The sequence below is a fragment of the Canis aureus genome, chromosome 7, assembly GCF_053574225.1.
Source record: "Canis aureus isolate CA01 chromosome 7, VMU_Caureus_v.1.0, whole genome shotgun sequence".
In the NCBI taxonomy this organism is placed as follows: domain Eukaryota; kingdom Metazoa; phylum Chordata; class Mammalia; order Carnivora; family Canidae; genus Canis; species Canis aureus.
Genome location: NC_135617.1, coordinates 7,064,586 through 7,081,714, shown reverse-complemented (window position 1 = coordinate 7,081,714; position 17,129 = coordinate 7,064,586). Strand labels below are relative to the sequence as shown.

Below are 17,129 nucleotides of genomic sequence, written 5' to 3'. Positions count from 1 at the left end.
AGGCAGTAATAGATTCTTGTTCTTGACAATTTCCTCCTTCTTGGTAGTCTACAGATGATAAATACCATATTCTACTAGAGCCCAAATATTTTCTAGAATCAATATGTCTAAGATAAAGAATGTAGAAAGGAAAGCTAGTCGTTGGCCTTTTGAACAAGACCTCTGGTTACATAGTAGCAGTAGTCACAGTCAGAATGTTCCAAGTCACAGTGTTGCTCAAAAAGATAAGAATGTAGCCTCTTAACAATATGAGATGTAGGGGGAGAGGCAAGATGTTGGAAGAGTAGGCATCCTTGTTTCATCTGGTCCCCTAAACTTACCTAGGTAACTTTCAAACCATCCTGAACACCTATAAATTCAACCTGAGATGTGAAGAGAAAATAGTTGGAACAATGAGATGTAAGTTGAAAAACCTAACTATGAACTTAGGGTCTTCTAGTTTGAGATGTTGGAATCTTCTACTGGACCAGCCACTCAAGTCTTCTTCTGTCTTTTCTGTATATTCCTGTATTTTTATTTTCCCTAGGGAAATTTATTCCAAATTCTCTTCATCTAATCCAAGTACTCCAATTATAGAATATTTCTCCAACCTATGTTAAGCTTTATCAATCCTTTGTTTACTTAGTATTCTATTTATTTCCTTTGTTCATTCACAAAGTTCTTGATAACTCATGTTTTTTTGTCTTTGCCCACATTGCAAAGTAATGATGATTTCTTTTTCATCTCATTTTATCCAAATATAAACAAGAAAGGAATCAATGCTACCAATCTGATTCTGTGATTCTAGGACCATAAACACCAACCTTGGGTGGTCTTATGACTCTAGTTATCCCTGTGATGAACATTGTGGTTGTTTTCTCCAAAATTCCGTCTACCTCTCTTTTACTGTGTAGTAGCCATGTGATTTGGATAGGACCAACTGGAGGTGGGGCCAGATTAGGTTAAACCAGTGGTTCTCAACACTGATTGCTTATTAGAATGACCTAACGTGTGGGGCACATGGGTGGCTTAGTGATTGAGTGTCTGCCTTCTGCTCAGGACATGATCCTGGGGTCCTGGAATCAAGTCTCACATTGGTCTCCCTGCAGGAAGCTTGCTTCTCCCTCTGCCTATGTCTCTGCCTCTCTCTGTGTGTCTCTCATGAATAAATAAATAAAAATCCGTAAAAAAAAAAAAAAAAAAAAGAATGACTAAGGAACTTAAGATAAAATAAACAAAATCAGCCAACGTAAACTGTCCTCTACAGAAATATCTGGGAGTATGACCTAGGCATTGGTACTTGATAAATAATTGCCAGGTAATGCTTGTATGCAACCATTGTTGAGAACCACTGGTCTACCAACAGGGTATTTCCATCTTCCTGCCATTTGCATTGGTTTAGGAAGCTCAGAATTAGCTTGTGTCTTTTCCCAAGCTATATGAATGGTTGTGGTAGGCATAAGCAGCCTAATCAGCATAGCTCAGCATTATGAATGTGGATATATTCTCAGTTTCATCTCTTTGTCATTGAAGAAACCCTGCCTTGGGATGAACATGTTACTTGGAGGAAAATAGAATTCCTTGGCTGAATTTTCTGTCGCATCTGAGTTCTAACAAAGACTTTCTGCTCGACTCTACTTTAGTTAAACTCCTTGAAGCCCTCTCCTCTACTCAGCCTCAGGCTTGGCCAACCATGTTCATGTCAGTCTTTGCTGAATAGTTTTAGCAAGAATCTTGCTAAGTCAATTTCCATTTTGTCATAAAAGCTCCTTGGGAAAGGGACTGTACTGATTGGCTTTTTCCTGTAGTTTCTAACATACTGACTTGCACCTACACTTTGCATATAGATAAGTTTGCTAATGATTTGTTCAGTTGATCAGTATTTACTGAGTATGTGCTATGTACTATGTACTAGATATGGTGCTAGGGATACAGTGATGAACAACATAAACATGATCCTTATCTCAGAACTTACAAGCTTGAAACCCAAATCTGTTTCTGTTATCCCAGTCATTCTAAAAAAGCTTCCAATTTTTTATGTGCCATGTAACATAACTGGACAGGGTTTCTGAAAAGTTGCCTCATATCATTTTTGTATGGGGTATGGTTATAATAAGTAAATGAATCTGTTCACTGCAAAACAGCTGCTTCTCAAGATAACCATCAGGACTGGACCTTACTTGGTTAGCATATGAGCAGAAGGCAGCTGACAGAGTACTGCAAGGACTTTCCAAAAGCTCATGTGAATTTTGCATTGCTTTGTATATCCAAGTAAGAGACCTGGTTGCTTGAATGTTTCCTGGGTATAGAGACAATATAGCAAACTAATTAAGAATATGAACGCTGAAACCAGAATGCCTGGATTGGAATCCTGGTTCTCTTACCAAAACCCAGGTTCAGCTGCCCATTCCTCAAAAGGCCAATACCAAGAGATGAATTTTGACTGGAAAGGAGCATGAGCTTTATTCAGGAGGCTGGCCACCTGGGTAGAAGGCACAAACTCTTGTCCAAAGGCCAACTCCGAGATTTCTGCCTGGTCCAGAGATTTTTAAAGGGGTTTAAGGGAGTGGAGTGGTCTGTGACATTTCTTAATTATGTACAGACTTGATGCCAGCTACAGAGTTATCTGGGTGCTCAGAGGTTGTGCAGGAAGTTATGGTTCCTTGGTGTTCAGGGGTGATTGTGCAAGAAAGTCTGGTTCCTTGGTACCTGGGGGCAGTTGTGAGTACTGTTCTGTCTGCAAAGGAGGACAAGATCTACAGATGCACAAAGGGAGGTCAGCGAAGTCATTGTGTAATCTTAAAAAGAAAAACATGTTTTATTAAAAGATTTCTGGGCTAATCAGAAAGCTAAGGCAGCTTCAGGCAGACTTGCTGGCCTCTGTGGCCTAGGAATGTTCGGGTCCTTCATTCCCCAAGGCCACTGGTCTGCCGATCTGAAAGAAAGTAAATTAGTTCTGTTACAGATCAAGGGCCTCAAGTCAGCAGGCAAGGGAGTGCATCAACTTGAAGCAAGTTAACCTTTAAGACCAGCTGGAGTACTGTTATAGTTCTACCACTTTTGAACTTTTTGATAACGGAAGGTTACTTCTCTTGTGCTTAAGTTTCCTTATCTGTAAAGTGGGAATAATAATAATAATAATAATAATAATAATGATACCACCAACCTTAAAGGGTGTGAGAGGAGTATATTTAAGGGGTTTGGAATGGTTGCTGGCTCCCTTATATTTAACCTTTGCTGTTTAATGATGTTGATGATGGAGATGGACTCATTTGTTTACATCTCAAATTCTCTTACCAAGTTTATGGCAATTTTATTATGAGATATAAAAAATATGAACAGAAACTTCATATGTATTTTGTAGAAGATAGTAATCATCTGAGATTAGTTTTAGTTCCCCTTTTTGCACCTATGAGAGAGGGAAATAAATCATCCTCATCATAGGACTCGAATCCTGCTTTGTAGGGCCTGTGAGTACATGGTGCCGTGTAGTGAGTTAAGCAGACAGTTCTTGCTCTCTTGGAGTTTATCTGCCAAGACTGGCAACATCAGTTTAGATGATCAGGTAAAGGTCACAAAAATAGTGGACTATGAGTTGACCAGAAACTTTAAACATAGAAAATGTCCTATATGATGGAAGAGTACTATAATACAATCCAGTATAGTATGGAATTTAGTATAGGATGAACATATCTCATACACAGTTTTGGACTAAACACTTCAAGGAAATTATAATGGAATCATACAGTATCGACCTCTAGTAGAGCAATTAGCATAGTTAGGCTGTGCAGAGGTAATTGATTTGGAACAAGGAAGGAATTGGGGAGCAAAAAATAATCATGTAAATGTGTAAGACTAAAGACAAATGATCCTGTGGATGCTATTTAATAAAGCAGTGTGGCATGGTGGGAAGATCACAGATTTGGGGCATGGATAATCTGGGCAAATCATGGCTCAGCCACCTACAAACTATGTGGCCTCTCTAGAGGTCTATGAATTGTGAAATTACTGTTTTTTCCCTTCCAACTGTGGCTGCAGAAAGAGGCAGATTAGTGGCTCACCTTATAAGCAAGTGTATAAAACTTCTAGCTTCAGTCCTGGCTTTTTTTTTTTTTTTTTTTTTTTAATATTGCAATTGTTCTTTCCTTTTTTTACTGTTTTTAAAAAATGTCTTACTGAATGCCTATTAATGGAACAAGAGTATTAATATTATTAGTTTGCTTGGGCTCCCATAACAAAATACCACACACTGGTGGCTTAAACAACAGAAATGTATTTTCTCACAGTTCTGGAGGCTGGAAGTCCAAGATCAAGGCGTTGGCAGGGGTTTTTTCTGAGGCCTCTCCATGTCTTGCAGATTACTATCTTTTCCCTCTGCCTTCACATGGTCCTCTTTTTTTTTTTTTAAAGACTTTTGTTTATTCATTCATAGAGACAGAGAGAGAGAGAGAGAGAGAGAGAGAGAGAGAGGCAGAGACACAGGCAGAGGGAGAAGCAGGCTCCATGCAGGGAGCCTGACGTGGGACTCTGTCCAGGGTCTCCAGGATCACGCCCTGGGCTGAAGGCGGCGCTAAACTGCTGCACCACCGGGGCTGCCCCTCATGGTCCTCTTTTCATGTCTGTGTCCTAATTTCCCCCTCTTATGAGGACATCAGTCATAGTGGATTAGGACTTACCCCAGAGACCTCATTTTAATGTCATCACCTCTTTAAAGGCTCTGTCTCCAAATACAGTCACATTCTGCAATCCTGGGGGTTAGGACTTCAACATGTGAATTTGTAGGGAACATAGTTTAGCCCATTGCAGTGATTTTTTAAAAAAGTAATCTCCCCCTTAAATTTTCTCAACTATAAAATGGGGATTTAAAAAAAAGATTACTCCATGTATGACTATTGTGAGGATTATATGAGGTAAGTTCAGGTTATTCTGCACTAGCACAAGTGAGACATACTAGCACTTGGCAATGGTTAAAGTATCTTGCTTTCCTGCTTTTAGAAAGGATGAGAAATTCTGAAACTGCTTGATAAAAAGAAGGCATGCAGATCTTACTTAGTAAGGTGATAGAGTGTGAGTATTTTAAGCTAGAGACAAGTGGGATAACCAGGGATGTAGAGTGGCACAGTAGGGAAAAAATTTTTTTAAAAATATATTTTGGAAGAGATGAGCAAGAAAGCAAAGAAGGCTGAGTGGCTTGTGGTAGACTCTGAGGCTTGGGTCTATCTCAGAATAAAGAAACTTGAACAAGAACTTAGAGATGAAGTTTGAGAATTTTAGACTGAATTTTAGTGCTTGGTTGGCTCAGTTGGTTAAGTGTTGGACTCTTGGTTTTGGCTCAGGTCATGGGTCTCAAGGTCATGAGATCAAGCCCCTCATTGGGCTCTGACTTGGTGCAGAGCCTGCTTGAGTTTCTCTCTCCCTTCTGTTCCCCTTCCTGCTTACGTGCATGCCTGTGTGCTCTCTTTCAAATAGAGTGAGCTCCTGAGCAGGGAGAGGAGCAGAGAGAGAGAGAGAGAGAGAGAAAATCCTCAAGCAGACTCCCCACTGAGCTCGGAGCCCAACTCGGGGCTCGATTTCACTACCCTGGGATCATGACCTAATGGAAATCGAGAGTGGATCGCTTAACGAACTGAGACACCCAGGCACCCCAATAAATAAAATCTTTAAAAAAAGAGAGTTTTAGACTGAAAGAAATCATAATTCAATTCCTTTATTTTTTTTTTTTTTAAGATTTTATTTATTTATTCGAGAAACAGAGAGAGGCAGAGACAAAGGCAGAGGGAGAAGCAGGCTCCATGCCGGAAGCCTGAAGCCTGAATCCTGATGCGGGACTCAATCCCAGGTCTCCAGGATCACGCCCTAGGCTGAAGGCGGCGCTAAACTGCTAAGCCACCTGGGCTGCCCCAATTCCTTTATTTTAGAGAGGAGAAAACTGAGGGGGAAGCTAAGTAAAATTACACTTCTAGTTAATTGGCAGAGAACTTAGCAACTTTGAAAAATGGTGTTTGTGATTGGGAAAAGAAGAAAATGGTAACTTGAGGTAAATATCTGAATTCTATCAGGCTGTCAGAGCAAAGACTTATTCATTATTGTATTTCTAGGAACCAGGGAAGTACCCAGCATATAGTGTTCAGTGTTTAAGTTAATCCAAAGTAACTATTGAATTTTCAGGGGATTTGTTAAATAAGTGTGTATTTTTTTGTGATATAAAACAGTGTAGCATATTTGTGAAAATATAGGACATCTTTAGTATCATCCTGAAAAATTAACATACAAAAATATTACATCAATAATTAAGGTGAGTATTCAAAAATCAGTTGTATTTCATTATAGTGGTAGTAAACACATATTTATGCTCATACACTACTGGTGAGAGTGTAGGTTGTACAGTCACCTTGGAACCCTGACAGTGTTCACTAAAACTGAGCAGATTCTCGTGGTCAAGCAGTTACTCTTCTAGGTTTACATCCAATAAGAGTACATGCATGTGTGCACCAAAACTCATGTGCAAAAATGTTCATGGCTGCATTATTTGAAAGAGCAAATAACTAGAAACAACCCAGATGGTCCATCAAGTAGAGTGAGTCAATAAATTGTAGCTTATTCACATAGTAGATATGACATGGCAATCAAACTGTAACTGTACACAGCATATGGATGGATGAATCTTACAAACATAGAGGAGCCCAATCTCAAAAGAATACATCCTGGATGGTTCCACTTATAAAAGCTTCCCAAACAGGCAAAATTCTATGTTGCTAGTAACAGGGTACTGATTACCTTTGAAGAGGTAGAAGAGGATACTAGGGGGACTTCACAGGTGCTGGTAATGTTCTGTTTCTTGATTGAGTTGGACATTTATGACTTGTGTACTTTTCTGTACTTATGTTATACCTACACTATAAGAAGCTTAAAAATATGTCCAAATTTATCATGTGTTGAATTTTTATATATCATTGTTTAAGCTTAAAAGTGGTAGCACATGATTATTTTAAATGAGATTGAAGCAGGTATTTTAGAATGTGTATCTGCTCCAACACATATATCTGAATGTATACTTGCCTCAAGAAAAGAAAAGATACCCCCAACCCTGCCTCCTTTTTTTTGGTTCAGTATCTTTCTTGTACTCTTACTTGTCATTTACTGATAGCGTTATATTCTTAGCGAACAAAACAGGACTGTATGCAGTGTAGCTTTCTTGTATGTAAATCTAGTTCTTTCTCTCAGAGAACTTTTAAGACATTCAGAAAATTAAGCTTAGAACTGTGTGTGTAAATATGACCCCATTCTCTGTCATCATCTCTATACATGTAGAAAAAACTTGAAGGATATAAGCTATAAGCAAACTTTTTTCTGAGAAGGGGATAGACTTTCATTTCTACTTTTATACTCTTAATATTTGAATTGTTTACAATGAGCATGGATCACTTTTTTAGCTTAAAAAGATACTGTTTTAAAGCATTACGTTAGGGGGAGCCTGGGTGGCTCAGTCAGTTAAGTATCTGCCTTAGGCTTAGGTCATGGCCAATGTAGGGCTCCCTGCTCTAGTGGGGAGCCTGCTTCTCCCTCTCTCTGCCCCTCCCCCACACCGTGTGCTCTTTCTCTCTCTCTTGCTCTGCTCTCTCTCTCTCTCTCAAATAGATAAATCTTGAAAAAAATGAAGCATTAAGTTAAAAGACAGATTTTGGTTATTTAAATATTTTATTTCCTGGAACTAGAAAAGCCTCAAACATATTTTACTTTTATGCTTATTTATTAAAAATGTATAGAATTGATCAGTTCAGTATTGTCAAGAAAAACTTCAATAATGTGTATCTCTTAAGTTCCTATTTAATATAATCATTTAGATAAGACATAAAACTTTGATTTATATTTTTTTCTCTTTTTCCAAATTTTCCATAGTAAGGAATATTACTTTTACAATAAAGAGTATCTAAGGTAGGTAGATTTTATTATTTCAGTCTTTGCTTACAAGGCTAATATGTTGTGGTTTTAAAGGATTTTCTCAACAATATTTATTGTTCTTTTGTTCCAGCTTGGAAGGGAAAAGCTAGAGTAGAAGCTGTATAAAGTTATTTTGTAAGATGGCTATTTTTCTGATGGTATTCTTCATAGTTGCTAAAAATACACACAATAGATCTTGAGGAAAATGCAAACTTCTAGAATATGATTCTTTTAGTAGTACATTTTTCTCTACAAAGTCAAGGTCTTTCATTCATGCATATGCTCCTACTGGTGTGCCCACCTTCCTCCATTTCCTCCCTAAATTTCCTACTTGCATTTTTAGATTGTGTAATTGTATTTGTCCTTTGTATATGTAAATATACAAACTATTTAAAAATAAATTTATTTTGGTAGCTGATTAATTTTATTCATTGCAATTGGATGGTGATAAGAGGTCACAGGTCTTATAAATACCCCTAGAAATTAAGAAATTAGATCATGCCCTTTTGACTAGATTCATCAACTTGGAAAGAGCTTAGCTTTCACCCTTTTCCATCCTTCTGCAGAGCATTCTGAAGAACTTAGTTTAAGTGAATAAAATCTGAAAAATTTGAGGTTTATTTTTCTTTAAAAACATAAACGGAGTGTTAGTATTTTTCAGACAATTAAGAGCTAAAATCTAAGGGCTTTGGTTGTAGTTCTTTTGCTGCTGATTAGGTATTCCTCAGTGGTGATTAGTGAATGTACAAATGCAATCATTTGGTAGGGCTTAATCACTTATATGAGAGAGAAGTTAGTTACCCAGAAAAGAGAAATTGAAGCTTGTATAACTTCCATTAGTCTTATTTTTTTAATAGCAAAAAATAAAGAAGAAGAAATTTTGGCTAAATTAGGAATATTGGGTCATATAAGATAAATTGTGGTTTAAAGGAAATAGCCTGGCTAAATATTCTTACATGAATATATTGCTGTCCTATTTATTATATTGTCTGTGATATAGGTAGCTTATGAAAAACTGACTTTTACCATACTAGGACATATTTCCCTCAGAGAGATAAGAGTATGAAGTGTTAGCTAAACAAGGGCATCTCCTCATTGTACTGGGTGACTGAGCCCCCACAATTAAAATCCCGGGCAACAGGGGGAAAGTATCTCTTTTCTTAGTTTTAGTACATTACTCAAAATTGAGAGGAAGAGAGATATATGGCTATACCCTTCAAAAAACAAAACAAAACATTAGGTCATCTGAGGCCAGAGGAGCATGGAATGCATGTACTTGAGCCATACTATATTCCTTTCTGGTGAGATGGGTTACAGGCTCCGAGTCCTGAGAGCGAAGCCTGGGGAGTGGGTTTGGGCCATTTGGAATGGTGAGCTAGGGATGTCTGTATGGGGAGGCCAACTGCCTGCTCAGGTCTAGCACTGTAGGGTGGCATGACTTTGTTAGGTTCAGGAGTTGTTCATCATAGGTTTAGTTCAAAAGCTCAGCTTTGTAGACTTCTCCAGAGGACCAGCTTCTTGGAGATTATTTTATACTAATTAACTTCACAATTGCTAATATATAAATCAAAATACTCCAGCCTTCAGCCCAGATTTCTGGGTTATTCCTAAGGTGATCAACTGTCCCAGTTTGCCCAGGACTATCCTGGTGTTAGCACCAAAAGTCCTGCATTCAGGGAAACCCCTCAGTCCCAGGGAGATGGTTGATCACCCTATTTTACTTTCTTGAGCCACTTAGCAGCTGCAGCATGGGAGGAGGGGAAATGTATTCTCACTGCCACTGTGTACAGTTTCTTCCCCATAACACAGATGATAAACAGCCCTCAGCTCTTGGGTAGCAGTTCAACCCAGGATGCAGTTTCAGAGAGGAAGAATGTTGCTACATTCTAAATATGCCCAGATATGACTGTTCTGATTATCTATTGCTGTGTAACAAATGACTGAAAAAATTAGAGGCTTAAAACAACATTGCTTCATTATCTCTCCCTGTTTCTGTGGGTCAGGGATTTGAGAAAGCCTCAGCTGGCAATTCTGGCTCTCTTACTACCATAGTGGCAACAACTGGAGCAGCTGGGGACCAATCAGACACTTCTGTCTTCATGTCATCTCAGGGCTTCTCCAGGCCGAGTCTCTGTATGGACTGCTTTAAGCTCTCTCCAGACAGTTTGATGCTTACCTAGCATTTCAGGGTTCCAGAGCAAGTGTTCCAGCCAGTAAGTAAGGAGCTGCCTTGGATATCACATAGGATATTATTGCAGGGCATCATCTTGTCATTGTCACAAGATTCAGGGGAGGCAGAGCATAGACCCCATTTCCTGATGGTTGGAATATCAACATCACAACATGTTGGCATGGAGAGATTATTGCAGCCATTTTTGGAGAATACAGTTTGCTGCAATTACCTTGGCCAAAAAAGCTGTTTTTCACTAATAAAGGTAATGAAGTTGTTAAAATACAATTTTTTCCTCATGAATTTTCATAAAGCAATTTTCATTTCGGATGAAAACAAAAAGATCAGCCTGTAAATGTTTCTTGAATTGTTCTGAAAACCCTTGCTCACCATTGTTCTACTGGAATACATATGTATATATAATATATAACATATATATGCCCCCTCTCCCCTAAAAAGAAAGCCAACTGACCAAGATAGGTGTAGCAAAAGTTCACAGGCTCTACAGTAGGAGTTTCAGGAGGTATATGTATGTGTGGTGTATGAGTTTCCATGCACATGTGCAGCCTGGGGGGATGGCGAAGAAAGAGTAACTAGGAGAATAGAAGGACATTAGTGGCATAGGACTCAGGCCAAGGGAGGTGTCTACACCAGGAAAGAACTCTAAAGACACTGATGGCTGGAAAGGGAACTAAATAATGAAAAAGGGCAGTGGCTTTCATTTACAAATCAAGGGCAAGTATACATATAGCATTACTTTAGTAAGATCATTTGGTTTAAAATGTGAATACTACTGTTCGGGCCCAACTCTCCCATTGTGATGCTGGAGACCCATGAGCTATTCTTTCTGATAGCTTCTTACTTCCTGGTAACTGGAAATGGACTTTACTTTTTATTTTTATTTTTTAACATAATGTAATTATGTGGGGAATTTGCTGATTAGTATTGTTTTAGCAAAGTTTCAGAAAGGCATGCTGCAAATCTTAACTTTTTCAACTGAGTTTTGGGGACTTGAGATATATTTAATGTTCAACTAATGTGATTCTTACGTGACTTCTCTTGTTTTGTCCTAAACTCATTGCTTTATTGAAGAAAATTTTCAAAAATTAAAAAAGGTAAAAGGGTAACATAATTCTAAGCCACCACTTGTTTGTGTGTTTCAATTATAGAAATACTGTAATACGGTCCAGCTGGATTCTGGGATAGACTACCGGAAAAGGGACCTTCCTGCTGCAGGAAAACTCTACTATCTGTAAGGTTCTCTCTCTCTCTCTTTTTTTTTTTTAATTTAATTTTCTAAGTTTAATGTCTAATAATCGGGAAAAGATGAGAAAAATAAGCAGGATAATTATTAGAGCAAGAAAGGCTAGTTCTGAAGTCTGTGATTTTTAAAATACAAAATGTTATCATCTTAACTTCTTTAGACTGTTTTTTGCCATGCACATTTGCATGATTTATAATGTGTGATTGGATGAAACCCTAATTAGTTTTTTGGGGAAGAGTGATGACAGATGGTTAGAAAGTAATGAGAATCCTCTTATGAGACTCTAGTATTAAGAGAATATCTTTACTGTGTGAAAGTAATTAATTATTTGTGGACATCTCCTGACAAATGTGCCATTTCTGTTCCCCAAAAATTGTTGTTTTATTTTGTTAGACAATCTGTTTGTATTTATCATTGTTGATTGACTTCCATACGTAACTATGTAAAATATATATACACAAGTACAACTGGATATATTTCATCTTTTAAAAAGGAAGACTCTGCTGAGTAGGAGCCATTTATAACAATAGATGTATTCAGCATGTGCAGTTAATGCTGAAAAACAAATAGTTGGTTTTAAAATGTCATTTGTGAGTACCTGAAAAGGGACAAGTGCTTTACAAGTGTAAACTGCTATTTAGTGTATACCAGCACTATTGGACACATAGTGGGTTTTCAATAAATAGCTCTAAGGGGTAATTTTGATTTATCTCAAAGGCATATTTCTGCTAATTTAAATTTTGATGACAGCGTGTATATGAGAGGTTCAGAAAAGTTCTTGTCTCTACCACCTTGTAAGCAGAAGTACTTTACTGTTTTTGAAGCAGAAATTAGCTAGAAAAATCACATAATTAAAATTGCATGCTTTACAGTGTATTGGGAGGGGGACTATTTCAGTTTATTATTCAGATTCTGATGATTATTATAGAAGGTTCTTCATGTGCCCTTAAGTACTTTGTCTTTAAAGTACTTTATAATTTTTAAAAATTCTTATAGCTCTTCTTTCTACTTTAGCTTAGACTTTTATCACTCTGTTCCTTTTGTTTGTGTTTTACAGTTTTTAAATTTTTCTGATATTTGTAATCTTTCCCCGATTCTTTGCTACCAATTTCATGATATTCAGGTGTGCGGTACTGAGAAATTAGCTTCTTATTATTCTCTGCATTCTTTTCCAAAGGGGGCAATCCTTGTTCTCTGTTTTCCCACAAAATGTATCCTTATGTGGAAGAATTAACATTTTCCTAATGGGAAATTCCTTAAATCAAGATGGTAGTCTGGGTCTAAATGATGAAATTTGTTTCATATTGCTAGAGAGGTCCTGGTGGAATTTACAGGACATGGAAAGCTAATTTTGTTGGGAGCATAGCCATTTTTCTCTCTGACCTTCTCCCTGGCGCAGCCTCTTCCTTTTCCTGATAAAAATACAATTTTAACACAATGAAATTCAGGTTTGTACTTAAACATGCATTGGAGGAAAACAATATCTAACACGTCCCAGAGTCCAGAAATGAAACTCTGGGGACCAACTTTCTTAAAAATATATAAATTCATTTAATCCTCAAGGAAGGTAGATTTTGTTCATGTATTTAACATCAAAAAAGGTTTCACCATAATCTGATAACCAAAACTAGAGAACCTAGAGGCACAGCTCACTCAGAGGGTAAGGCAGTTATGTGTCCCTGAAGACAATCAGGAATTAAAGTCTTCTAGGGAGTGGGAGAATAATATTAGATGCAGAGACAGGGTGCCAGGAATGTAATTTATATTGTCTCACATGAGCCCTTAGGGAGAACTTCTTTCATGATAAAAAAAAACATTTCCTAGGGTCATGTTAACATTTCTGATTTAATTAGGTTTCTTTTGATCTTATTCTTATAGGGAAACTTATTAATTTCCCCCATAACAGGTTTTAATGTACCATGCTATATATTACCCTATTACAGCATGTGTTTCTCTTTATTATCCTCTGCCTAAACATCTGGCCTTTGTTCCTGAACATGCAAGTTCAGACTCCTTGAACTCATTGTCAATCTCATTACCCGCCTTCCTCAGCTGCCTGAAAAGAAAAACAAAATTCTAGCTTCCCTCCAGGGGAACACCAAGCATTATCTGAGAATTTCATAGAAGTAGAAACCTATATGTGATCTGTAATGAAATAGAAGTATTCATTAACTCAATATTTTAATACTCTAGCTTTCCAAAAACTAACTCAAAATATCCCATTACACAATCCAAATAATATCAAGAATCATCAGAGATTTTTAAAAGTACCCCAAAAGTTGACACAGGGATACTTCCTATGGTTCACAATATTGCCTGAGTTACATAAGAACTAATTCACATACGATGTTTTATGTTCATATGTAATCTGTTTCAGTTGTAGTTTTACGTTTATATCACATTAAATATCGAAATCTTACAGTACCTTTATAAATAAGTTCCAGATGTTTTTGGCCCATCCAAATCTCATATAATCTCATATAAAATAAACTCAGAAGCTTTAAGTTTATCAAGTTACAAATGACAGAAAACTTGAGCCCAGATACCTGAACTTTTGCAGAAATTAAAAACACCCCATGGTTGTCCAGTTTTGCATTCTGTGGTAACTGCGTGATCACCCCATACATGAGCACAAAGTCATTCTCTTCCTTGTTGCTTGGTGGATTGGGCTCAATAGGAATCCCATGTGGGGAATATGGTTTGCCAAAATCCAAACCAAATTGACTAAGCACTGGGCTTCCTGTTTGCATTTGGGTGGAGGCTTGGACCAGTAATTTTTTTGAACTGTCTGGTGTTTGCCAATGGTGGCCCCATCCCATGCCTTCCAGAGAATTTCACTGCTTCAGATTAGTTCTCTGCTTGGAGGCTGGTGACACTGGAGGTCATTTCTATATGCAATGTCATATGTCATTTTCTATATGCAATGAGCATCTCTTTTCAAACAGGAAATGCCACTTCTTGAGGGATCATGGGATGTGATTTGCTGCCACTTCTGTGAAGGGTTATAGTTTTTCATGGCTAGCGGAGATTGCTAGGGACTCTCCCTTGTCCCTTTTCTCATTTTTTCATTAGGAATTGAGTAGTACAGATTCTTTTTTCAAGTCTGTTGAAGGAACTAGGGGTTGGGGGTGGGGAGAGAGTTCCTGTTCATCCTGCACCCCACTCCTAGCAGAGGCCATAGCCTCAGTAGAAGACTTTAAACTGAACCAAAAGGGATGGGGGCAAGGTATTGATCCTGGGATTTGATTTTACCCTACTTACTAGCTAGAAGGTTTGCCTGTTACTGTTTCATGGATGTTGGCAGAAGACATAAGAGACCTGGGTCAAAGACAGGATTTTATTACCCTTGGTATAGAGAGCATGTTATCAGTGCTTTCCTTGCCCTGTGGTCCCATTGTGTGTGTGTGTGTTGGGGGGGCATATGGAGTTTTGCCAAGGGCCCAGATGGATACCTGCATGGCAGTGAATTGTATTATAGCAGGGGAACTCTGAACTTGGGGAATCGACCATTTTATAGCCAGAGGTAAGCAAGCCTGTTTTTTGTCTCAAGGGAAACATTGCCTTATCTTTTAAGGTTTCTCGTGCCAAATACAACCTTGAGAAATGGTTAGGGCCACATGTTCTTGGCATGCTCAGCAAGATGTACAAGAGAGAAAGAGACCCATGGACGACTGTTTCTCCCAATATAGGGAACCTTTAAGAAGCCAGGCTTTCTCCCTTTATTTCTTTTGGCTCCTATCCACCAAGTCATCTACGACATCTACAGAATTTATACCTGAACGCATTATTCAGTTATTTAATGTTTCGATTAAATTGTCTCAAGACCATTTCACTTTCATGGACCTTACTGATATGATGAAAAATATGTTACAACTTTCAGACAAAGCCCAAATAGTCACATATTTTTACCTGGCTTAATATAATACGTATATTCATCTGTCTTTTGAGCTGATCTCAAAAAGAAGTTTCTTCTTTTACCAACATAAGGTTCATGTCTCAAGTACTCTTAATCTCCCACTTGGGAAATATCTATTCCAAGTAGAAAATAATTTGGGGGAATATATCTTTGAACATTAAAAAAAAAGTTTGCTGGCAGAAACCATATAGCTTTAAGGTTACAGCTCTGTTTTAGAAGAAAGGTCTGTGAAAACAAACACTGGAGCTCATACATGCTAAACCATCCCCACAATTTAAAACTTCATGTTTCTTGCCTATGATAGTCCACACACACACTCCTCCTCCCTCAACTGAGAGAACCTGATCAATGAAAATTTAAAACATTTCTAGCTCAATTGTCACATTTTTTCATAGCTGGAACATTGGCAGAGATCTGTCTTCTGCCTGGAAGGTTGCCACCTTCTAGTTCACCAGAGTTTCTAAGAGGACATCTTGGGACCTTCTCCCCATTACCATTCCAGGTGTTTCTGTCTTAGACATTGGAATTTACAGTATCTGTCTTAGTTTCTCTGACCAGTTAGAATACCAAGCCGGTCAGTCATTTCCTGTTTAATTCCTACTGGAGAACCTCTGAAACATCTGCCAATAGAAGCAACTTGAAAATTGTTAAGTCTAGCTCCTTTCCTTTTAGGAGCTAGTTTGTTTCAGTTCCATGTGCCTGGCTGCCCAGAGTCCTGTAGCAGGCTGTGTGCATATTCCATTGGAAAAATTTTTCTCTCATCTATAACGAAGTTTTTATGGTCGAATGCCAAATATGGTCCCCCTATATTCTTTTCCCTTTAATTCCTTGAATTCCCTCATGTATCTTTTAGAGTCTTCTACATTCATATTATAACTATTCTGACACTAATTTTCATGGTGTCACAATGGAGTTGTGATAGTACTGAAAGGAAAATATCACATAAGTTAAGGAATATAAAATTTGTTTAACAGCAAAGGATACAGAAATATATCCATATGGTGATAGTTGCACAAAAACAGAGGATGGCATGGCATATTCTTATTCGAAGTTTTAAGTTTTTCTGGCATTTGAGGGCCCGTTAGCTGACAAAAATATCACCCGATCAGAATATAGACCCATCAGGTCACCTTTGTCATTCTTGTGTTGGTAGGTGGGTGGGAGAGAAGGGAGGCTTATACTATCCTGGTAAGTCTTGACTATTGTGGAGACTGGCTATTACGTGGCTGCTCACCAGGTACAGTAACCAAGTGCAGACTCTAGGATGTGCCTGAATGTCCACTGTCAATTTGTGTGAATCAAAGCTCAGTTTCCAATCCTTCATCAAGACCAACGCTAGGCCTTCCTGAAGTCTGTTCCTTAGAGGGTTAAGGGAAATAATTTCTGCCTCTGGCAGTGAGAGCAACTACTTCCATGGGATGGGGTTAAGACTGTTGATTTGGCCAATCCTTAAGCCTGGGGAAGGGAAGAAGATGGTTGGGGACATTTTTATTGTTTACAAATTAAGTTTTATTCCTTCTTAGTATCCTAACGCAGAACATAGAGGTTTATATACTTAAGAGATAATCATATTCATAAATTAAAGTATTTACAGATAAAATAATACAGTGTGTGAGATTTGCTTCAAAATAATCCAGGGTGAGAGAATTGTGGGAGGGAGATGGTTTAGATGAAAAAACATTGACCACAAATTGAGTGGGTCATTGTTTGCACTGAGTTTATTATACTATTCGCTCTACATGTATATATGTGTGAAATTTTCCATAATAAAAATTTTTTAAAGATACAGAATCTTTTTTTTTCTGATAATACTAGCAAGAATTTTATTAATTCTGATGATTCTAAAGAAATAGCTTTAG

The 17,129-nt window shown here is 37.8% G+C and overlaps 1 protein-coding gene across 5 annotated transcripts in view; it reads left to right on the top strand.

Moving 5' to 3' along the window:
• AFG1L (AFG1 like ATPase) overlaps nucleotides 1–17,129 on the top strand; it is a 202,605-nt gene that overhangs the window by 132,931 nt on the left and 52,545 nt on the right. For all 5 annotated transcript variants that reach the window (XR_013382891.1, XR_013382892.1, XM_077902863.1 and 2 more), the window contains exon 8: nucleotides 11,260–11,342. Coding sequence is in view for 3 of the 5 variants with exons in the window: in XM_077902863.1 (XP_077758989.1) it covers nucleotides 11,260–11,342 (83 nt within the window). In the remaining 2 variants the exon portion in view is untranslated. The remainder of the gene's footprint in view (nucleotides 1–11,259; nucleotides 11,343–17,129) is intronic.